The sequence below is a fragment of the Nannobrachium achirus genome (assembly GCF_963921795.1).
Source record: "Nannobrachium achirus genome assembly, chromosome: 16".
Lineage (NCBI taxonomy): Eukaryota > Metazoa > Chordata > Actinopteri > Myctophiformes > Myctophidae > Nannobrachium > Nannobrachium achirus.
The window spans coordinates 33,617,523-33,642,361 of record NC_137823.1 but is presented as its reverse complement, the minus strand read 5'-3'; the positions used below and the strand labels follow the sequence as shown (position 1 = coordinate 33,642,361).

Here is a 24,839-nt window from a genome sequence, read left to right as displayed (position 1 = left end):
CAACTCTGGGGTGAGTGCAATGTAATCCAAACCGAGGAGTGCCAGACCAATCTGCCCTGGGCTTTATATACAGTATATATTTTGCTGTGCCAGATTATCTGGTTTCCAGGCTAGTCTTGTACTAGGGCTGGTCCCAAACGAAAGGAAAGCCTTAAAAGAAAGACAAAGACAATTTAAGGCAACATGTTCAGTTCTTTAAGTTGAATGTTAAATGTCATTCTAAGACTAGTTAAATGTTCTGAAATAGGAACTTTAATCAGAGCTTGACTTTTTTTCAAATATAAAAATCACACCCAATGTGAAGTGAGCGGTGGTCGTGCTTGCATAACGTCTTCAATTGGTAATTGGTGATGTAATACAGGTTACACACACACACACACACATTGCTATGGCAAAACGCTGAGGAAAAAGACTAGGATATAGTTCTAGGATGTAATTGGTGATGTAATATGGCTACACACACACATATTGCTATGGCAAAACGCTGAGGGAAATACATTGCTATGGCAAAACGCTGAGGAAAAGTGGCTACAGATATGTCTAGGATGTAATTGGTGATGTAATATGGCTACACACACACACACACACACACACACACACACACACACACACACACACACACACACACACACACACACACACACACACACACACACACACACACACACACACACACACACACACACACACACACACACACACACACACACAGCGCTATGGCAAAACGCTGAGGAAAACACATTGCTATGGCAAAACGCTGAGGAAAAGTGGCAACAGACACACGCACAGCCACTCTATGGAGCGGTTTACCACCTCTCAAAATATGGTCAAAACATTGGTTGGTCGGGCTCTAATGACTATTATAGCTTGGTTGGAGTGTGCTTTCTGCGCTACAGACTTTCCTCCATTTGCAAATGGATGGCCGAAAGATATTCTTACAGTGTTCTTTTGCTGAACTCCCTCCGAAATAAATAAATAAAACAGAAGCTGAGCAAAGCGGCGTCAAGAGGGAGGCGATTGTGCTGGAGACTGGAGAGCCCAGAGATGAGCTGGCTATAATTGGCTGTCAGAGTGTCATCTTCCTTTAGCATGTGAGTGAGCAGGGGCTGATTCCCTCTGAGGATGAATAACAGACTTGATTCGCCTCATCTGATGCCTAACTCGGCCTAGATCTATGTGGCTATGCAGTAAGGCCCCACATACTCACATACAGTTGTGCTCGAAATGATTCAACCCCCTCTGAAAATTAGGTTCATAAAGCCCGTACAGGGGTTAAAGCCAAAATAAATCCCAAGACTGAAAATTATTTTCAGACCATGTCCCAATATGTGATTTTTTAAACGTGGCGCGCACAGCGCATGCCAATATTTGGGCTGTTTCCTTAAGACTGAACTGTCTTCACTGAATGATGGGTGTGCCAATCCATGCTTCATTTTATAGAAGTATCTTCTGAAGTTCTATTGTATTCTATTCTAGTCTGGCCAATTCAAATACTCATATCTTGAAATTATAACTGCTTTTTAGTTATAGTTTATTATTTAGCAGATCTGCACTGATCTCAAAAATAGCTCCTATGGAATCCTCAAGACTGAAATCAGTCCCCAGGACTGAGAACTTTAACCCCTGCCCGTATCATAGTCGGGTCCGCGGTGGAAGGCTTTACACCGCGGTGTAGTCTTTTCGAGTCTTTTTGAGTCATGAAACTACAACGTTACATCATTCCTCACGGTGGAGAGCTTTCCACCGTGAGTCCCAACACATCTCTCTGTTTTTACTATCAGACAGACAGGCTCTACACCCCCCCGTTCACTGATTGGTCGACCTGAACTGGTCTAGACAGGGTGAAGGACTTCACCGTGGGCCGTGACTATGATGGCCTGCACTTATTTTCTGACTTGAGGTGGAAAGCTTTCCACCTCAAATTTGCAGTGGATAGGTCTCCACCGTACACTCTGATACGGGCTTTAGTGTAGCCACTGTTCCTTTCACTTTTAACTTGTGAACTATGCTCAAAACCAGGGGCGTCAATTGGGTATGGCAGGGGTATGTAGCTGCCATACCCTGTGTCCAGGGGGGAAAATAAAAAGTTACTTTTAAATATAAATCCATGAATGTCTCGTTGTCTATCTGTGCTGGTTATTATGTTATTGAATTACAGTAAAATAACTACAAATGCAAAATTCTCCACACTTGTATTCTCCCCATCTTGACAGAATGGTATATTCCCAGGTTCCGCAGGTCAGCTGCACAGGTGCAAAGCATTATTGTTAATTGTGGCACGTTTACTAACATGGCAAGTTTAGCTGCACTTGAACAACCGTTCCAGGCTGCCATATCCAGCCCAAGAAACCGTAGAAACGGGGGGAAAAAATTAAATGTACTTCTTAAAATAAATGTATCATGCCTGTTGCTAAGGTATGGCAACATGACTGGTGTCTTTGACACCAGTCATGTTGCCATACCTTAGCTTTTTCTGAACTGACGCCACTGCTCAAAACTGTACTTTTAGGAACATTCAGAGCCTTTGTAATTGTTTTATATCCTTTTCCTTTTTTAAGCTCTTTAATTAGGTAAAACTCGTGTGCTGATTAAGTAATTTATGTTTATTTTTTATTAAAATGATATGGTAACAGGGTTGAAATTACAGTAACAGGGTTGAATAGCCACATTACATTTGATCACAGATTAATGTTAATGACAAATACGGTACAGTACGGTTTTGAGTTTAGTTCATAAGTTCAAAGTTAAAGGAACAGTGGCTACACTAATCAAACATATAATTTTGCGAATGTCTGTCTGTCTGAGTGAGTGTCTGTCTGTCTGTCACAGCGTTTCTCCTCAGTGGCTGGAGCAATTGATCTGAAATTGCATCACCATTAGCATATGAACACACCTGACATAACTGTGAAGCCCGTTTGTCACTTTCACAAATCATATGCTGTATATTAGCATTTTTATGGTGTATCTATATCTATTCTGCATCTAGCATGAGGCATATCTATTCTGCATCTAGCATGAGGCAACATGTTTAACCAGCTCTGTGTGTGTGTGTGTGTGTGTGTGTGTGTGCGTGTGTGTGTGTGTGTGTGTGTGTGTGTGTGTGCGCAGGCGGGTGGGCGGGCGGGGGGTGGTTGTCTGGCCCTGTTACAGATGTTGTCCAAAAATCATGCAGATCGGTACACAGTATCTCTGTAGCCATTAAACGAAACGGGTATTTCTTACATTGATGCTCCTACATATTATCATGCAAGCACCAGTTAAAGTTACTTTCCATCCCTCATATACTGTGTGCACAGTGCACATTCCATGACCCACACACTGCACATCATTTCGGAGCTCATATCTTTGAACGGGTAAGGGCTAGTAAACCTAATTTTCAGAGGGGGTTGAATGATTTCGAGAAAATAGCAGATCTACAAGCTCACAACGCTTCGCGCTGCGGCGTCTAATCCCGGGTAGAAAATAAATACAAAGTCACGGATTGCAGCTTTAAGCAAAGAAACTAGATTCCATCTCTTGCGTGCTCTGCCTTGCATCATCCATTAATGGATACCATACCATGTGCTTCACAACTCCCATGAACCAAATCCTTCTTTGCACTCTTTCAACATATCTTTCACTTACATCCTTCTATCCATCAATCTATCACATCACCGCTTAAAAGCCAATGCTGTGGCAAGACAGAGTGGCTCCAGAGACAGGCAGCGGCAGCCTGCGTGTGACCAGAGACATGATCTGTGCTTCTGCTAAAAACCCAGAGCTGTCTCCGATAGTGGTTAAAGAGGGATGTTGGGGGTGGGGGAGCACAGTAACTTCTAACTCAGGGGTTTTCAAAGTGGGTGACGGGGCACCCTGGGGTGCCGCGACGGCAGTCCAGGGGTGCCGCGAGATCATTTGATAATATTTGGAATTTATTTGTACACAAAATATTTAGTATCATTTTAAACTTGAAGTACAATGTTATTTTCAGTCAGTTCTAACCAAAATGGCTATTATCTCAACGGTTTCCTCGTAACATAACCTTTAAAATATCATCACTGTCAGGCAGAAACCTTGCATCTCCAAGTTTCAAATGTGTATGTCTTTTGGTAAAGACTGTCGCATAAAACTAGTGAAAACAGCAGATCTACAAGCACACAACGCCTTGCATCGCGAGGCGTGTGTGCTTGTAGATCTGCTGTTTTCACTAATTTAGTACATTTTATAGATGATAAATACAAAACGCATGCCGCATGGATGTCCCATGACGCTCTACAGCACAAGGAGGAACACTAACTGCCATGATGACTGCATGAAATGAAATGAGGACAGAATGCCCTCTCAGCTCTCTCACTCTCCGTCACTTTCTTTTAACATCTCTTCATCGGTTTCTCTTATCATTCATCAGAAAAATCTCCCCTTTCTGTGAGCCTCCATTTTCATGTCATTATCGGCTTTCACCTAAGCTCTTTACAATTGCCACACGGTCACGTCACAGAGATCAAACACTCATCAGCGCATATCTGACAGAGGAAGGATTTTGATCAGCCGATATAATTTACAGTCAAGCACGGGTAAGTGGGATGTGGTGGGTGGCCTTATAATTGTTTTTCTATGTTTTATTGGAATTTGAAAGAGGCGCCAGACCATCACTGTGTGTCATAAACTGAACTAACTCACAGATAACTTCAGAGTTGGTGAATGTTTCCCATGCACAACCAGTGTGATTCTTTGAATCTGCTGCATAAACATTGGTGCATGTCATACGGTTCAACATGCTTATTGTCATGTGCACTGAACATACAGCTAGTAGGGACATCTCTCTTGATTCTCTGAGGGTGTAACGGCCAGGCGAACCAATTTTTACCAAACCATTTTGGTACAGGGTGTTTGTACCATGCAGATGTGTGTACCGATCTGACTGCAAAGCAGCAGACTTGTTTTGCCTGCGAATACAGGCAAGTTCAAATCTGAGTTCCCGCACAGAACAGAGAGACTGGAGCACACTGCGCACAGCAAAACATGTTTTATTTCTCTGTTCTGATAGGACTTACCCGCAAAAGGCTGTTTAAATGCCAAAGGGAGCTGTGTTTACATCACGCTTGTCCCCCCTCCCAACAGTGATATTCATATTTGTGTGCTGCCCTTTCAAATGAGTTTACAAGATTGACCCGTTACCACTTACCACACCACCAAAATATTACTTTCATCTTATCCACTTGTCATTCTCTGTTGTTGTACCAGGAAAATAACCCGATGTCTACTTTTTTGCATTTTGTGTGACGTGTTAACAATTACAGATCTACAAGATCACAATTGCATGATCCTGACACACATGTCACGATGTGACATGTTATGAGCTTGTAGATCTGCTAGTTTTGATGACTGACATAGTATAAATTAATGATGGCGGGCATGAATTAATGACAGCAAGTATAAATTAATGATAACGACTGTCTTCAATTCTTGCTTCTCATTTGTATTGGCGACCATCCTGACAGGCTAGATCCTCACACTGAAGGTCAGTGTTTAAGGCTGGAACTCCTTTTGAGAGGAAAGAACAATGGAAATGTTGAATTCTTTAAAGATTTTGGTTAATTCATTTTATAATTTTCCATGATCATTTTATTTACAGGAGAAGTTGATAGTTTGCAGCGGTATTCTAAAGTTTCATTTAAAATGGTTGATAACATACTTAACAGTCTTTTTTCCACTCTCTACCACTCCACATCTCTTTGCCAAAATATTGCCGATCTACAAGCCAGGGTTTCCTGCAGCACTTTACAGGCCAGGCGCCCCGCCCGGCCTGAAAACCCCCCCGCCCCCCCTAGGGTGTAAAAAAAAAAAAATTTTTTTTTTTTTTTTCAAAAAAATTTTTTTTCTCAAAAAAACTTTTTGGACCTCCAACAATGTACTAGGCATGATCGCGATCGCGAAATTGCATGTTTAACCCCCATACCAACCCTATCTTTCAAACATGGCAGCCATGTTTGTTTACATTTGAAGAAAACATAAGGGCTGGTGAAAAGCTGTGAAAAGCGTGTACATGCATATATGATAATAGTGCATCATCATAAGGCCTGTTACCTCCTCAGCTCATGATTGACAATTGTTCTTTTTCTGTGCCAAGGGTTCACTTCCCAAACTGTGCTGGTTGATTAACTTGATTAAAAAAAAGTTAATTCTGTGACAAAATGTTGAATAAATGTCAGAATGACGATAGCAAGTAGTTTGTTTTCCATCATCACACCAACTGTTATCATGATGTTTGTGGTTTGAAAATACCTGATTAAGACACTTCTCTTAACTTGTTAACATTTTTAGGCCAAAAATGATTTAAAAAAATGGCAAAGATAAGAATTAATAACTCTAATAAATTAATTAATTATCAAAAAATTTCGCCGCCCGCGCTTTGCGCGGGCGTCGTGCATCGGCGCCCCCACGCTTTGCGCGGTGGCAAGGCAGTCCCCCCTGGTCAAGACTTTTTTCTGCAGGAAACCCTGCAAGCTGATAACATACTTGATTAACAGCTCTCCTCATTCCCAACAAAGATAGAGACATGTGTGGGCATGGTCTGCAAACAAACATGCTCAGAAGAACACACAGACACACACACAGCGACACACACACACAGCTTTGCAATTCTCCCGACACTACATGGATTACAGTGTCTTGATAAGACCTTTGAAAGGCTGCAGTTTGTGTCTAATGGAGTCCCAGAGCAGCACCAGCTCTAGAGCTGGGTGGAAAGCAGCCAGTCTGAAAGCATTCTAATACTTCTCAGACAGACGACTGTAAAGCTTATTTTATACTCTGTTGTACGAGGGTGTAAAAAGCCAGATTTTCAAGCTCTCATTGCGTTGCATCGACCCACGTTGTGATCTTGTAGACCGGCTATTTTCAGCGAGGGACATCGCTGAACAACGAACGAAGTATAAAGTAAACCAGGCTCTGGGCTGCCTAACTGATGATCATGCACCGTTGCAGACAAAGTCCTCTGTCCACCATGATTCCCCTGGCAACCTTCACTGTTTACTTTCCGGTCAATCTGCTGAAGTGGGCCCTAAACATTTTTGGAAATATATCCCCAAACAGCTAAGAAAATAACTCAAATAAAACTTAAACTCACTTTGTGTGTGAATAAAATGTTATTTTTAATCAATCTGTAAACACAAGGCAGTGTCTTCTATCGATCCTGTGCTCAGGTACCCCCACTACTGGTAGAAGAGATGTATTGCTTGAAATTCAAAGTGACCTATCTCGTCTTCCCAAACAAGCTTCCAGTCTCCGCTATAGCTCAACAGACATTTCAGCGCTTGAGTGAATCCCTGATAGGACATGAGTTAAAAGGATTGCCCCGCCAGTGCAATGGAATGGAAGCAACAAATCAAAATGCAAATGCCTATGTAGTGAAATTCTTTTCCCCCTCATCGCTATTACTAATGAACAGTGAATACCCACACCCCCCCTTTAATTTTGTAATTTGCTATGCACTATGCAGTCAATACTCACAGCTTCCATTATAAAGACAGACCCCCAACAGATCCATTCAGTTCAGAGGCACTGAATGGGCATTTCTCTCCCTCCCTCTCTCACACACACACGACACAAATGCACAACTTGGATTTGGACAACAGTAGTCTCAGTAGACAGATGGCCACAGCATTCTTGATGCCAAGAGGGGTGCGAGGGTTGGGGGGGCTCCACAGCTTGTCCCCTCAAACTCCTAACCTCCTTCACTGTAAATGAAGAAGACCCCAACAGACCACTAATGATGTACCCCTCCTTCTACGCCCACCCCCCACCCCGCCAACCAAAGCAAGACTCCAGCACGCACGTCTCAACCTGGACCTGAAGAGGTTTCCCCTGAACACAATTTCTTTCTAACATTCACACTGTCTAATATCACACTCCCGCACAAATGCACACACAACGTGTAATGTGCAGGCAAAATGTACACACTACACACAAGCACACAGAATCCCCCCTCGTCCCAGCGGAATCAGCGCACGGCTGGCTCTTGTTTTTCCAGGCTTTTCCAGTTACACAAAAAACTTTTAGACGAGAAAAGGTCTGCATCAAGGCCCAGCCCGAGGCAAAACAGAAACATGCCCCCCCCCCGCCCCCCTTCTCTCCTCTCCAAAGTCTCAGAGTCCAGACTTGGCAATGGACAGACCCAGAGACAACTGCACTGGGCCTGGCCTGCAAAAGGAAATTACTTGTCAGTAAAGCAGAGCAAGGTTACCTAAAACCGCTCCGAAAACACTTCCCAAAAGATGGAGCAACAGTGTTCAGGCTCGGACAACTAACTCCAGATGTTCCGATCGCTGCACAAACTCAAACACATTATCTCATCCATCTAACTGGGAGGGGCAGCCAGTCATATAGTTCACATTCTTTTCTCCTGTGCCGGTTATGCTTAGTGGCCTGATGCGGCTGAGTGGTTACGCTTGACCTCTGGTTTGGTTTGCGAACTTGTGACCCTCTATCTATGGTGACCATCTGGGCTTGGCGTCGAGCCTGATCCAAAAGTCAACTAATCACACTATTTATATAAAGCTGTATGTGCCGCACATCCTTTCTATAGATACACACATCAACCGTTTAAAATTTAACGTACCGTTCACACAGTTTACACAAAAAGGAATTTAGCCTTTCAACCAAAAAGAAAGCTTGCTCTTTAACCTTGGCATCCCTAGTTTCAAAACCTTTGCAGCCATGCAAAGCATGAACTCAACTAGAAGCATTTGGGCTCCCAACCCATATTTTAAATGATTCCGAGTGTCGGAGAAAATTACAATCGATCTCAGTTCAAGTCAAGGTCAGAGACAGCCGACAGACTGTGCTGTCTAAAACGCAGCCTGGGTGAAGCCACATGCTGACTCCGGTCTCCGATGATAGTGATGACCAAAGGGAAACAGCTGACGGGCAGAAAGTCCAGATGAGCCCTCGCCCCATCTAGGCCTCCAGAGGAACCGGTGAAGAGGACGGCGGTCGAGGAGTTGCTGACTTCTGGCGACCCCTGGGACTGTTTCCACCTAGTGAAGGTTGTGTTGCGCAGACAGAATCAAATTGCTGATGGTGAAATTTACAGCGTGGGGACGAGGTTTTTGTCATCTCTCTCGCCACTTGGCACGACTGACTAACACTGCAATCTGTCTCACACACACACACACACACTTTTTTTGCCTCTTCAACAACTATTTGCATCTCATAAATGACAATACTGTAGATCAATATGCCACTCTTATCAAAATCTTGTATGGTCAGCAAAGTCTAAGTCGAGAACAGGACAGAGGACAACACAAGAGACACTCGACTCTCTCCAGTGTCTGGATTTAAGTTATTGAAAAACCTTCTGAGGCACACAGTGCTGGGTTCCATGCACCATTTGATTGTTCCCATCTATAGCTTATAGCTGATTCAGTATTCAGTTTAGATAAGACATTAGAGGCCAAATATGTATTGGGTGTGATGGTAGCGTCAGTGGTATGACTTAGTGATCAAAGTGCTCTTTCTTTGATTCTTTTGATTCTCCGTAGGGCTTTTGGGGGTTACATTTAGGTTAATAACTAATGTTAGTTACTGTAGGGCACAGTTAGTATTGTTAAATTTAGGCATATAGCGAACAGTGATTAAAGTTATGGTAATGGCGGGGAGGGCGTTCATACTGGAACTGGGTTGGAAATTGCATACACGCAAGCTGAGGCCACCTCAAACGTCATTCAATAACGCCACAAGCAGTCTCTCCTGCAACCACGTTTAATTAACTTCTTTATCTTTTATCTTACGCTCATGAACTTAATTTGTACCCGTTTTTCATTGTGAACCACACAGCTTTCATGGGAAGTATTCACAGAGCTGACAGAAGAGAAGGAAAGGTGCTCAATTACCCAATGACTGAAAAATGACTATACATTTATTATGTCTAACAAGATGGGTGTGGTTGGTGTGTGTATACTGTATATCTATAGTGTTATCTGGGGGCAGGAACATACACGTGTGCACACGGCACACACCCTGACATGCAGTCACTCACATGCACACAGTTGACCTCACTGTGGCTGAGCATCATTGTGCACGGGTCAGCCGCCATGCAGGCCGACCATGCCCAAACCCAAGGCTCCATCCAGCCCCCATCCATCCTCTACTTCCCTCCGCATCAGTGACTCTGAGGCCGGGCCCGGATGCCGTGCCGTGCACTCGCCCGACTGACTGATCATTGTCGTTGTCTAGGCGACTGAGGGACCCAGCCCCTTTAGCAGCAGCCCACTGCCCAGTGATCAGGAAAGAATGGCACGCATTTAGAGAGGGGGGAGGGCAGAGTGCGACAGGCAGACAGACAGATAGGCAAAGAGAAACACGGAGAGAGAGAGAGAGACAGAGACAGAGAGGGGGGAAAAAAGAACTCAAACTGCCAGAGTCCCTACATCCTTTGGACAACATTTCTATGCAGCCCATAGAAAGATACTGTAAAATAAAAGAGCTTATATAGAATTAGCTGCCAGCACACATACAGTACAGCGTACTGTAGCTACGGATTACCACTGCACAGTCTGTGTTCTATCCAACTCTGGCCATGCACAATGATCACCTACAGTGGTACACTGAGTACATTATAACATCTAGGTCAACATAAACTCTGCACCACTGACTAAAGTGATGCAGGTAGAAATGCTTAGTTAACTAAACAAAGAAATGCAGTTTGGCATAATATAAAAAAATAAAAATAAAACATTTATGATCATAAATGCAATTAGCAATTTGAGTACCGATATAGCATCTGATTTTGCATGCTGGAATTCTAGAAAGACATCTGCAAATTATTGCTGTGACAAGTTTAGCAAAGCGTATATATATATATATTTTTTTTTTTACAGTGTAGGATCAGGCCAGCATCCATAACCTCATTCTGTCGGGACGAACCGTGCGCTGCTGGGAAGGAACACGAGCGGACAGCAAGATCAGACAGCCGGTTCAGAGGGGATGGAGAGAGGGAACGATGGAGGGGATAACGGAGAGATAGACGAACACACACAGTGATAGGAGCAGACAGAGGAAGAGATGGAGGGAGGGAGGTGGAAGATAAGACGACTCCTCGTCTCCCAGAGAGTAAGGACAGAGCGAAAGAAAACTGTGAGGAAGGAAATGATAAACGATAGAGAGAGAAAGGAGTGGGTATGGCTGGGGTACTCCCCTGCACTTTGTTCCACTTCCTCTTTCCTCTTCCTCTCTCCACGCATTTGTTTTCCTGCGCGGCTGCACTAAACGAAGAGACCCATTTTTGGCCCATTTGTTTTTTCCAGGAATGTGGGGCGTCCTGACAGGCTGGCTTTTCATTGACAATACACAGCTAAGAGTTACCCCTGTGGCTGTCTCTCTAAAGCAATACTGTGTGTACGTGCATGCGTGTGTGTGTGTGTGTGTGTGTGTGTGTGTGTGTGTGTGTGTGTGTGTGTGTGTGTGTGTGTGTGCACATGTAACTTTCTGCTCCATTATCTGCATTATCAGTTGGTCAGGCCTGGCCTCACACAGGCAGGCAGACAGACAGACAGGGCGCTGGGAAACACAACCCAGAAAGTGTTAAATAGAAGCACAAACGGAGGCAGGCCATCCCATCCCCGCCACGCCCCTGGGGATACGCTCAACACAATACCTGATACAGCTCAGCCACTGTAGCCATTCAGCATGAACTGGATCTCCAGCATTTCCTCCAAAGACGGAAGAAATTAGACGGGGGAATTATAATCAGCAAAACTTTTTTTCTTTTTGCTGATATAAGCCATTTAAAAACGTGTGACTTTGCACAAAGGAATCCCTGTATTAATGCTTCACAATAAAGATATTTGAAACAAAGTTTGCCTCGTGTAAGAAGTTGGTGAAAGTTAACTTCAACAATCCCCATTGAAATAGTTTCATCCAGGTCTTTGTCAGAGACTTCAAAACTAACTGAAGGGCAAACTGTACTGCCTACGAAAACTAAGCCAGCAAGCGCCTTAGGACGCAGACACAGACTGTTTCTATTGTGTCCACTAACAGGATATCAGCAAGAGAAACATCCTATTCCTGATAGACACCCTTTTTTAGCCCCGCTGACACTGACTCCACCACAGCGGAGAGGAAAGCAGCATTGTGCTGTTGATCCGCTGGTTTCCTTTGAAATGTGAACACTGTGCCAACACAGAGTAACCCAAGGCTGACTTTTGACTGCCTGACTGTGTTTGATTAGTTGTTTGTTTTAGCGGGGCGTCAGCAATATTGAAAAATCACGGCCTTCCAAGAAAGAGTAATTATAGAGGATTTTGCAGGGCTCCAAGCGAAAGTAAGCAGTGCTTTTTAAGCGAGTAGATAACAAACCACTAAAACCAAGCCACTCAGCCTTTGCCTCAACTTACTGAAACAAACATTCTTTTGCACTAAACAACATATAGTTGCACTACGAAAGTGAAACTCTCCGCCCCATGTTGGGGGGGTTGGTTTATATACACACACACACACACACACACACACACACACACACACACACACACACACACACACACACACACACACACACACACACACACACACACACACACACACACACACACACACACACACACACACACACACACACACACACACACACACACACACACACACACACACACACGACTAATAAAATGTAAAAGTCACAGCTTTAAAACAGACTCTAGTTTATGACTTCTCAGGGAGTATAATTGGGACAAATTTGAGCCTAATTTGTGCCTATGTGGTTGGATTTATGGGATTCAACACATGGGAACTCACACCGGGACACACAGCACAATTCCACTAGGTCATTGTGAGTCATTTCCTTCCTGTCAAAACAAAATATCACATACTGTATGGATCCAATTCACGTTGAACCTGCCTGTGTCACAATAAAGCCCCCTAGCCTCATTCCTCTGGTTTCTTTCCGAGGGAGATTGCGGCGACTTGCATATCAACGACAAGACTCCATGGTAACGCAGTCAGAAAAGTAATATGGGACAGAGGAGGGGGGGTGGGAGGGTACTGTACAAGCTATCCATCAGTGTCATTATAGCACACGGTCTCCTCTGTGTTCAACAGAAGTCCGTGTAGGACCGGATTGAACATCTCTCTGGCCTGTGGCATGCACGTGCATGTTAACACGCACAGACACATTAATGCTGGTCTTTCCATTGACTACTTTCATTCCCTAAGCCTAACGTAACTCTCACCCACTAGCCTAACCCCATTTCTAACCTGAAACCTATAAACCCTAATCCTAAAATAGCCTTTTCGAAAAGAGAGTAGCTTGAAAAGGCCACCAACATTCTATCCCTGCGAGGACATTTTTTTTTTGTGTGGGCTACAGTACAACATACACCAGCTTGTGTGAGCAGGGCAACTACAACATACCTAAATCATTCCTCTTCTCTTATTTGGATTACAGCCCATATGCGCCCAGCACAGCTGGACTGAGGTATTAATATGGATGTGCATCGTTCTGTGTTACAGCCTCAATTATGCCATCAAGGTTGATTAATACAGTATGTCCATGTATGTATGTAAATCATTCTACACGGTAACAGTTAATTTGATGATGCTCATGTTGATGAGTTAATTTAAGTTCAATTAACACACTTGGTGGTGCCTGGTTTCTTAAACAAGTATTGACCACAATGTCAAGACTCAGCATCATGACAAATAACACAGTATTACCCTGCCAAAGTTGTTTATTGTCCACAACCAAACCAGAAAGACTTTCATCTAAAGTTTAGAATCTCAACCCACAGCTTGAGAAACATGACTTTTACCCAGCCAAAGTTGTTTATTGTCCACAACCAAACTAGAAAGCCTTGCATCTAAAGTTTAGTATCTCAACCAAGTCGTGTTTCTCAAGCTGTTGGTAAACTATTGGTTTGAGAAGAAGAATTGGGTCTTTGGTTCCAAAGCAGTATGAGTGGTTAAATATGGTTATGGTTATTCCAGGTCAGATTCTTTCCAGCTTATTTTTGTTTGTTTCCCCCAAAAAGAATGAAAGGAATCTTTGCGGAACGGTCTGCATATTTCAAACACCTCGGTGCAGAAACACTGTCCGTCCCTGAGTCCTCTGTGGCTTCTGGCATTTGGAAGGCAGGGGAATGTGTGAGGTCTGTTTAAGGTCAACAGGCGTTTACGGAGAGTCTTTATCAGCTCATCTGTCTTACATTATGTCAAACCAGCACGTTCACTGGCTAGTTACCTGTCTGTAATGGTGCTGCTGAACTCGTATTCAGAGTAGCTCATACACAAATTGTACAGTGCTGGTCGTGGGGGAATTTTGTGTCACTCTCTTTAACTTAAATATGGCTGCTAAAGTGTGTTAGACAGTGGGTAAAGTGCTCCTAAACTACAGTATATAATATATATATCCATATTTCTCCCAGTCCCTTCATGTGAAAAGTCAGTTGCAACTTAGTCTGATCATATATCTTCTCTATGCTAAGGCCAAGCCACACCAGATGTCAGTTTTCTCTACAGGGCGAGTGAAGCCTCTGTGACAGCATCGTATTTCAGCAGTGGGTCTTTTGACTGGGACTCGGGTTCCAGGACCACCGAAAGTGAATGCAGACATTGAGACATCTGGAAACAGAACAAGGGGAAAAAAGCCCTAATGTAGTTTATTAAAAACAGCAGCGCTCTGTGTATTATTTGTACTGTGTTGAGTCACTTTACACACTTTGTGTGTTAAAGTCACGCTGGGCAGATCGTACAATAGCATTGCATGCATACTGTATGAGCAAGCTCACATGCACAGATCCGATGGATGGGAAAATGCTGGGGTGGGGCTAAGGCGGGGTCAACCGTGTCAACGCGCAACAAATTAAATTAAAGAGAGTGCAGTGGGATGTGTCCCAAAAAAACAGCCTCATCTTAGCACAATATACGGCCCCCCAACCTCCCAGCCAACCCCCTACCACCATTCAGTCACTCCCCCAACACTACCGAGCCACTTTGAGGGGCTTTTGTTAGGCTCAGTGTCACATCCCTCACCCTTTTGTGTGTGTGTGTGTGTGTGTGTGTGTGTGTGTGTGTGTGTGTGTGTGTGTTTTGAGCGGGGCTTGGTACTTGGACATTTCTGTGAAGAAAAACTAAATGGGGGTGGGATGTGTATCGAAGATGGTCGATAAAAATAAAGCATTGAATAAAAAGGTGTGAGCAAAGTGCATACAGTAGAAATTAAAACCACAACTCACAAACAGCCTGGTGGCTTTACTTTTATGTGAGCACCCAAACAAACCGCCACCCCTCCCCCTGTCTCTCACTAGCACCCACACAGATGCTGTTCATTTAGCACTCAAATGATGATTCTTGAGTTTGTCTGCTAAATACCCAGGGGAAACTCTGGCATTTGGGCCACCGTGTAGTCAGTCTTCTCGACCCCACATCGGACAGCATCTGTATAAAACCTGAGCTCCAAACATATGTCACCCCAGCAGAAGTAGCCAATCTACTCACAACATGTCACAATGTGACAGATTGTGACCTTTGTAGATCTGCTAATTTCATTTAAGGGGGGTCAGACTATACGCAGACATGTTGCCTTTTGGACCAGAGATATTACAGTTATGGGCCAGTATCTCTGGACAGTAGACTACAGCATCTGTTGCCCAATAATATGGAGGGTTGGGAGTTGGGACTTATTAGGGCCTGAAAGAACAATCGTGCAGGAGCCTGGCCTGCAGAGTTCCAGACACACAGGCTGGCAGACAAATAAAAAGCTAATCAGGAAACTCTGTTGATGATTCAACAAGAAGAATGAGGCAATGGTGGTTTGATTTGGAGCTTGTGGGTGTCCTTACAATGCTGTGGTAATAATTTATAGCTTGCCCAGTCTGTGCACTCACCTAAGTCTCTTTTTGTTGTGTTTTGTCCTTCAGTTGTTAGTTGTAGTTGCCAGCTGAGCATATTCCCCCTGTAGAAATTGTTGGCTCATGCAAAAGCTTGTGTTTTTTGGGGAGGAATAGATGGCATCAGTCTCAGTGTAGTTTGTCCTCAAAATGAACCCAATCTCAAGAGAATGGGTTTTTCCAGTGCCAGCTGAGTGTGTGCATGCATGCATGCATCCACAGCATCCATCTGAATGTTGACAATGATGAACACAGAGCTAACGCTTCAGGGTCACACAATGTCACATGAATGACACCTCTAGAGAACTAGCTGATTAGAGAGACGATGGGCCTCTCTATGCATGATATATACATGCCCAAACACTGCCCAGAAATTGCCCAGGATGCCCTAGAGCAGAGCAGCACACACAGAGATCCTCTCATAAATGGCTAGCCTCGTGCAGAGCCACACCATAAAAATCTTTCACCTGATGACAGATTTTTGGTTTTACAAGCATGATGAAATGGAATTTATTCCCCAACCCACTAAACAGATCATGGTGAGTTATTGGTCCACGTGCTGGATAAACTAAGGCTTAGCGTGCTACAATCCTGTTCCATTGCTGCATTTTCATAACTCACTCTCTCTTTCTCTCTCTCGAAACAGGGACATTGATTTCTGGTCCCGTGCAGAGCATACAGTACATTTCTTTTAAACAGCACATGGCTCATCTGGCCCTCGTGCTCCTCCACAGCTGAAGACAAAGACAATAATCAGTGGACAACTCCAAAAATCAATTTCCCTGAGCCCATCTAAAACCAATTAAGATAAGCCCTCTTCCTCAAGAACCGCAAGAGCAATGACCTAAATCACAACAGATTCCTCTGATTGGCGAGTGAGGTATTGAAAAGGCCACTTAAGGATGCTTTTGTGAGTGTATGTGTGTGTATGTATGTGTGCCAGTGCGTGTGTGTGTGTCATAAGCACCCCAATCAAGACTTAGTCGTGACTGAGGATAAGCTGAGACCTCGCTCTAATCTGTAGCATTTATTTTCATCAGCATATGGTGTTTGTTGTCATCACGGGCCGGCCGACTGTACGAGCTTCATCCACCATGCGGCAGGACATTAGGCCTCTAGCATGTTTGTGTGTCTGCGTGTGCGTGTCTACTGTAGAGCAGACAGATATATAAATGGGTTTAGCTGACATATCAGCCACTATCAGACTGTTTTGACAACATCATTATTGGCAATTATGCAGTCAAGGTTTTTGCAAGCTTTAACCACTTTCAATGACATGCAGTCTGTTAGTATGCATCACTTCATAAGAGGGCTCCAAAGTGCAGGACACATGGGCACTTTTGTTAACTTGAAGGACGACTTCACCCATATTCAACTCATCTTCATATAATAAATTGGTCCTCACTAATGCTCATGATAAAATGATCTGTCTCTCATAGGAGGGCTGATGCCACTTCAGAAACCCACCTACCAGTGACATAATTAGGCAGCCCCCCCCCCCCCCAACAAGATTCTGATTTTTTTTTTTTTTTATTAACGTGAGAACAATGGCTTTCAGTTTCAATGTCCAGGAATAGAAAGCCTGCCGATGGATTCCCCATCGATGATGTCACTGTTAGGTGGGTTTCTGAACAGTCCACAGCCCTCCTCTGAGACACAGAGACAGTGAGTAGAGAAAAATTGTATAATGATGACCATTAATGAGGGCCAAATATATGACCGTTGAGGGTTCCATGAGGGGGACCCTTGAAGGTCTGTAACTCTGATAGTGTACAAATGGGTCCATTTTTGTCCAATTGTTCAATCTCAGAGTTATGGGGGTTCCTCAAAATTAAAAAGTTTGAGAAAGACTGCATTAGATCAATAGTGTATTACCACAAACCTTTTTTTAATAAACACACTCACTCATTTGTGAAATGTGAATGCAATGTTTCAATGTTGCAGTGCAACACTGAGGATTTTACCGTGTAAGCATTTGTGCCAGACAACATTCCAGTGTGCCAAAGTACCAATTCTCCTGCCAAAGTGCCAATTAGCTTCAACTGACATTTTGAAGTTTGAACTCAACATGAGATAAACATGTTGATTTCAAATGTCACACCTGGTGACACTGGGCCTGTGTGCATGAATGTGAGTATATGGGACCTACAGTCCATGTCTATTGTCTACCACATCATGGTGGACCCCCTTGAGCTAAAAGAGCTACAGGTCTGTAACTTGGAGTGTACAAATGGAACCAATTAAAGTTAAATTAACACAGTGTACATTGGGGTTTGGTGGTGGTATCTAATGGGGGTCTGTGCTAATGCAGTGGTTCTCAAAGTGGATTCCAGGGACTTTGTGGGTTCTTTTATGGGGGTCTAAATTGACCTATACAAGTCTGCAACACTACCAGCATACAAATGGAAGCAAATGAACCATAACGGGTCCATTTGGTTCCATTTGTATGCTTTCAGAGTTAATGGGAGACCTTGAAATGTAAACATTTGAGAAACACTGGCCTTATACCAAAGTGGGGAGCCTTGACATGACAGGTATGTCAGGTAGTCACAGGTGATGGATATATGCTCTGTCAACAAGCAAGCATGTGAAGTTGTGAACTTACCATTGAGTCCATTGGGGATGCTCCTGTGATGGTGAGGCGCTGACAGATCATCCATGGACCTCCTGGTGCCCAGCTTACTGCTCTCCGCGCCGGGCTTGCTGTGCATGTGGCCGTGGTTGTGGTGGTCGGGGCTGCCGCCGCTGCCGGTGCTCGACGTGCTGCTGCCGTCCCCGACGTCCCTGACGGTGCCGGTGCCGCCGTTCAGGTTGCTCAGGCTGGACTGACTGTCTATGGAGCTCCGCGAGCCGGCGCCGTTCCTCTCCTCGTCCAGCATCAGCACGATCTCCTTCAGCTCGGCGTTCTCCCGCACCACGACCTCCTGGTTGGCCTCCAGCTCCTTGAGCTTCATCATGTAGGTGCCCACCTCCTTCCACATGGCGCTGGCCGTGAAGCGGCCGAAGCGCTGCCACTCGCGGGACAGCTTCTTGCCCTTCTGCCGGTCGTCGTCCAGGAAGCAGCAGAGCTCGCGGAGCTCGTTGTTGTCGTCCTGGAGCTTCTGGTTGATCTCCTTCAGGCTGCGGATCTCGTGCAGGTGCACCTGCAGCCGCCGGTTCACGTCCTTCATCATGTTGCCGTGCTCGATCATCAGGCTCATCTTCTCGCCGTCCACCCTCCGTAACGTCCTGAGCAGGTCCTCCTTGTTGCACCGCAGGAGGTCCTCGTCCGACAGCTTGCCCAAGTCGTCGCCGGGTCCCTCGGACGGGCTTTTAGCCATGACTGACTCCCCTGAATCTGCGCTCAGTTCGTCAAAGTCGTCAAGTAATTTAACTCTAGAGCCTCTTTTAACCAAGCCTCAGTTGCGGAATTGTGTTAAAATATGAATACATGGTCCAGGGATTTTAAATATCTACCCCGCCACACTAATGGGCCTTGAATGAAAACCAAAATATTAACGTGGTGTTGTGGCAACCCCGTGCACAGGGCTGGCGGAGCGCGCACACACAGCACACACACTCACTGATATTTCAAAAGCAAAATACCGAAATTCCCTTCAGAAAAGAGTTAGTATTTACATCCCGACTCCCGACAGGAAAGAAAATGCGAAAGGTTTATATACCGATAAATCAGAAGGTGTTTCCAATCATCTCATGGTTCTTCCTCCTCGCCCAGAGACCTGTCAACACCAACCTACAGCGCTCCTATGCATGTCTTCGCTTGGCATTCCTCCATTCAAACGACGAGAAAATAGCAACCTGTAGGCCTATGTATGTGTAAAAAATAATGATAATACTCAAATTCTACGTTAAAAAATGGTTCGTTTAAATACTACAAATTAAAAAAAAACACTCCTCTCTCATAACACCAGAACGATACGGTGGGAGCATGCTGGATAAGCCTCTTTAACCGTCTGGAGCTGGACTGGACGACTAGTAGGGCTTCAGTCCTTCAAGCTCCCTCCTCCTCCTCCTGGTTTGAAATCATTCAAGAGGATTCCAGCCCAGACGTCCAATCAAGACGCAGAGAGGAGTGCTCAGCAGGTACACAGAAAGAACCACCACAACGCAGTGGCTCGGCCCACTTAAAGCAACAGTCAGTGACTGGCTACTACTACTATAATACTCATATTTATTATTAATAAAAAATAAAAATAAAATAATAATAATTATTATTATTACCCTTATAATAGCAGATCAGTAGTCTATTTAATTAGTATTCATGACACACTTATTAGTGTATATATACTCCTCCCGTTTTGCAAAGTCGGATGGCTTCACTCCAGTTATATGTTTGTTTGTTTGTTTGTTTGTTTGATTGATTGATTGATTGATTGAAGACTTTATTAGAAGTTTGCATAGGAAAAGGTACAGTTTCATGACGGTACAGCTCACTGGTACAAGGTCAACTAAAAGGAGATCCCAGAAAAGCACTTGGCTTATTTCCACAGGAAACTTGAATGACAGATGGATAAAACACAGTAGACTACTATGCAGTAGATATAGTCAGAAAAAAAAGTTTAATGAAGGCCAATTATGCACGTTTTCCAATTCCAAGATAGTCTATAGGTTCATTCACATTTAAAATAGTTTATTAAAAAACAAAACACCATAGCAAGAGAACAATATTGTAGCTTTTTGAGTGTTTCCATTGCTTGCTGCAGGGCAGGCCAGCTGTACCAACGAATGATACAAATGATTTCAACAAAATGTCATGTTATCAAAAGGATGGCAAAGGTGAACTAAAGCTGCAGTTTCAGATTCCTTCGCAAACTGCAAGCGCCATCTTGTGGTATAACTTAGGAAGCTCACTCAAGTCAGGTTTTACCATAGGGTTTTACGTGGTGTTACACACTTGTCATCCATGTGTGAAAGTGAAGGGGGAAAAGGGGGGGGGGGGGGGGGAGGAGTAAAGTAAAACACTTTAAATATCGGTGTTCAATTTACTGAATACAGCAGTAACCTTATGGGGAGAAGAAGCCTGGTGAAGCTTTAATGCAAAACATGAAGCCATACTCAACATGGGTAAAGGGCAAATGTGCTAATTGAAAACACAGAAGAGTTACATTTTTAATATATGTATTTATGTATGTATCCTTTTTACATTTATGTAAATTAAAACTTTCGAAAATGTGTTAATTCCCTGCAGTCTTGTACAATATGGTTCATTTGTGCATATCAGGGTATATGAATATTTTATATTCAAAATGAGCTTTTATAGACCAATTAAGTAGTAATAATATGTATTATACATAGGCAAGCACAATGCACTCATAATGAAGCAAAAATCACCCCCTCTTGAATTCAGAAGTCAGCATTAATATCACAACTTCACAGGTGTTAGTGTTTAGTTCCTGATGTGCAAACATGTTATACTACTGTACATTTAAACTATGTTCTCAAGGTATTATTGGTTACAATGTTATTGTTAATGTTTACTGTCCATTAAATGTGTTACTGACAAGCTCAGTCGGCAAGCGATACATACTATGATGTATAAAAGTGGCTTCATGGTATGACTTTAATTTAGTCCAGTGATTCGCAACCCTTTTTTGCTATTTGCAGAGTGCAAATAGCAAAACATTCTTCTCAGGAAAACAGCAAATATAAAGTAGCCTATGCCAGTTTAGCATCTGTATGTGTGTTTTAGGTGCAAGGTCCTTTCGCAGCCTGTTTGTCCCCACTACATCCATATACATTTATCTCATTATCTGATTGTCCATTTGGTTACTACCTGTAAATCAGAGGACCCCCTGAAATCCCCTAAAGCAGGGGTCTCAAACTAGCGGCCCGGGGGCCATTTGCGGCCCGCGAGACGATATTTTGTGGCCCCCACCTTAATATGAAAGTTTAATGTTAGTGCGGCCCAGGGACATGCTGGGCCCCTGATTCAGCCCGGGAAAAAGAGTTGGAGAGGCCCTCATTGCGCGCTATAGAGAGAGATCTCTCTCTATAGTGCTGCTGCTACTCAAAGATTTGCCATTTCAGATCATGACAAGTGACAAGCCAGTGGGCCAATTACATGAGTTATATTTCGTCGTTGTCGGGTGGAAACCTTGTATGTCTAAAACCGTTTGTTTTGTATTTATCATTTTAAAAATGATTTAAACTAGTGAAAACAGCCGATCTACAAGCACACAATGCCTCGCGGTGCCTCGAGACCCGTGCCCTAAAGGATTGCTGGAGGTCCCCAGACCCCATGGTCGGTGAGAACCAGTGATCTAGTCCTTTCTGTGACTGATGGTGCACAGTACTCCACTCTTAGGCCTGAGAGTGCCGGTGTCCAGGATGTCAAAGGACTGTCCAGGGACCGGGGTGAAGTCAAACCTCTGCAGCAGTTTTGCCATCACCAGCTTGGCCTCCATCTGAAAGCACACACCAACAAGCTGAAACACGGACGGATGTGCGGCTCACGCATCGGCCTCCACAACCACATCAAGTGGCATCAGTGGCAACATCGCTGAAACCCCTGCTTCCCCAAGCATGCACAGCTAAGAAGTGTGTGTGTGTGTGTGTGTGTGTGTGTGTGTGTGTGTGTGTGTGTGTGTGTGTGTGTGTGTCTGTGGGTGTCTGTCTGTGTCTCTGTGCGTGTCTGTGCGTGAGAGAGTGAGTCCACACCTGTGCAAAATTCTGTCCCAGACATGATCGTGGTCCCAGAGCAAAGGGATAGTAGCAGTAGTAAGGCCTTATAAAACAGATGACACACTCATTAGAATATTTGCATTTTATATATTTCTTTATATTTTACATACATTTTTTAAATTACATTCGATTCTGACATTTGTGTATCTATTACTGAAATTGTGTTGGGAGTTCCATTTGTAGCTCCCTGTGTTCCTCAATGCTTGTAGTGGCAGGGCGCAACAGGTGAAATCTAAAAAGTAAATCTGACAGTCTTGATCCAAGGTTAGACCTTTATCCAAACCTAGTTATCACTTTCACTCTGGGTGGCTCAGTGGTAGCTGATCACCACCATGGAGTCTGGGGGTTCACACCCACCATTGTGCATCCAGCCTTGTCGAGTGTCTAAACAAACACAACTGGCCCGTATCTATGGCTGGGAGGGTGATACTTATTACTGCACAGGCTGTGGTGGAACCTATCAGCAGGGAGCCTTGGACGGGAGCAGTAGGATGGAGGCTCCATGTCAGTCAGTAGGATACAACAGCAGTGACAACACACAGAAATGTGTGTGGGGAGGAAATTATTGGCATAATGACTACATTTAGGTCATTATGTAAATGTTCAAAAAGGTTAAAACATGTTTTTTTTTTTTTTGCAAACAGACAGATTAGAAGCAGATTATAATGTGTTGCATCGCAATATATTTATAGATCGGCTGTTTTTGCCACACTCGTAATACAAAGTATAAAATAGGGCTTAAGTGGTAGCTTACGTTTATTATCACATTTTCATTGTAAGTGACTTACTTGGGAGCATCTGGGTGGAATCTGTCCGGATCAAACGTCAATGAATCCTTGAAAAATGTTTCCATTCTCCCGGCCACATAGGAACTGAACTGTGAATGTGAGGGAAATCCATTTGACACGTTTCTATATCATTTAAATGACTATATGTTGTCAGTATTTCACATTCCGAGTGAACTGAAAGTGGTTAGTAGTGATCCATTTTAGCTTCCTTAAACCTTCAGATGAATGCATACTGCTTAACAGGCACAAGCATTTAATGATAAGAGACTCACAAAGCAGGTGACGCCTCCAGGAATGGGTATGCCATCGATGACAAAGTCTTCCATGACGTCACGAGATGTCCCTGGAGCTGTGGGATATAGTCTGAGAGTTTCTTTTAGTACCTGGAGAGTTGTATGGAACAGACATGAGTCAATTATTGCTTCAAATCCTAAGAGCAAGCCATGCTCTTCAATGCCTATAGATTCAACAGGCGATGAACTTGTGCTACTATTAGAGGAACGATGGGGAGAAACAAGAGCATTTGTGGTACATCTTGTGGTATGTAGTATGTACCTGTGAGAGGTAGGTCAGTTTTCCCAGGTCCTCGTAGGTAATCTCATGCTTCATTCCGATAACATCATCCACCTCTTTCTTTGCTCTGAGAAATTACACATTTAACCACATCCTGGTGTCAATAATTTGGGCAAACTTTTAAAACGTTTTCAAAGTAGTAAAAGGTTTGGAAACTGGTGCCGCAAGTAGCAGCACGAGGTTTTACATTTCAGGTGGACATGCTAAAGTGATGGCCAAATGACGCTGTCCCGGTCACTTCTGCATTCCTGGCTTCAGCTGACTCAGCGCTGACGCTTATTATTTCTTACTTGTCTAGTATGTCAGGATGTCTTCCTAGCTCCATGATGCAAAAGCCAAGTTGATTAGCAGTTGTTTCTTGTCCTGAAAAATATGAAATTACAATACTTGTAAAACCATTAGTTACTATGAAAAGCTCCACCGGCTGTCTGTCAGTCAGTCTGTCCGTCACGTCACACTTTTGCCCTAGTCATATCTCTGCCACCGTTGGCCCTATCAATGCCAAACTTTGCACACACACACTCCTTGGATGGTAACTCACAACCCCCCCAATACTCAAATTCTACGTTAAAAAATGGTTCGTTTAAATACTACAAATTAAAAAAAAAACACTCCTCTCTCATAACACCAGAACGATACGGTGGGAGCATGCTGGATAAGCCTCTTTAACCGTCTGGAGCTGGACTGGACGACTAGTAGGGCTTCAGTCCTTCAAGCTCCCTCCTCCTCCTCCTGGTTTGAAATCATTCAAGAGGATTCCAGCCCAGACGTCCAATCAAGACGCAGAGAGGAGTGCTCAGCAGGTACACAGAAAGAACCACCACAACGCAGTGGCTCGGCCCACTTAAAGCAACAGTCAGTGACTGGCTACTACTACTATAATACTCATATTTATTATTAATAAAAAATAAAAATAAAATAATAATAATTATTATTATTA

At 43.8% G+C, this 24,839-nt stretch overlaps 2 protein-coding genes across 4 annotated transcripts in view; both read right to left on the bottom strand.

The window, feature by feature from the left end:
• The window catches only part of ccdc85cb (coiled-coil domain containing 85C, b), a 76,325-nt gene extending 56,531 nt beyond the window's left edge, over nucleotides 1-19,794 (bottom strand). For all 3 annotated transcript variants that reach the window (XM_080745302.1, XM_080745303.1, XM_080745304.1), the window contains exon 1: nucleotides 18,463-19,794. In XM_080745302.1, the coding sequence (XP_080601428.1) occupies nucleotides 18,463-19,177 (715 nt within the window). In that variant the 5' untranslated portion in view covers nucleotides 19,178-19,794. The remainder of the gene's footprint in view (nucleotides 1-18,462) is intronic.
• A 607-nt stretch (nucleotides 19,795-20,401) lies between these two features.
• On the bottom strand, nucleotides 20,402-24,286 carry LOC308300681 (cholesterol 24-hydroxylase-like). Its single transcript, XM_080744567.1, has 6 exons — nucleotides 24,190-24,286; nucleotides 23,882-23,966; nucleotides 23,599-23,709; nucleotides 23,327-23,415; nucleotides 22,515-22,581; nucleotides 20,402-22,261 (listed from the first exon to the last, which is right to left on the bottom strand). Exons 1-6 carry the CDS (start codon nucleotides 24,222-24,224, stop codon nucleotides 22,118-22,120), a joined length of 531 nt encoding a protein of 176 aa, XP_080600693.1. The 5' UTR covers nucleotides 24,225-24,286; the 3' UTR covers nucleotides 20,402-22,117.
• Nucleotides 24,287-24,839: the final 553 nt, after the last annotated feature.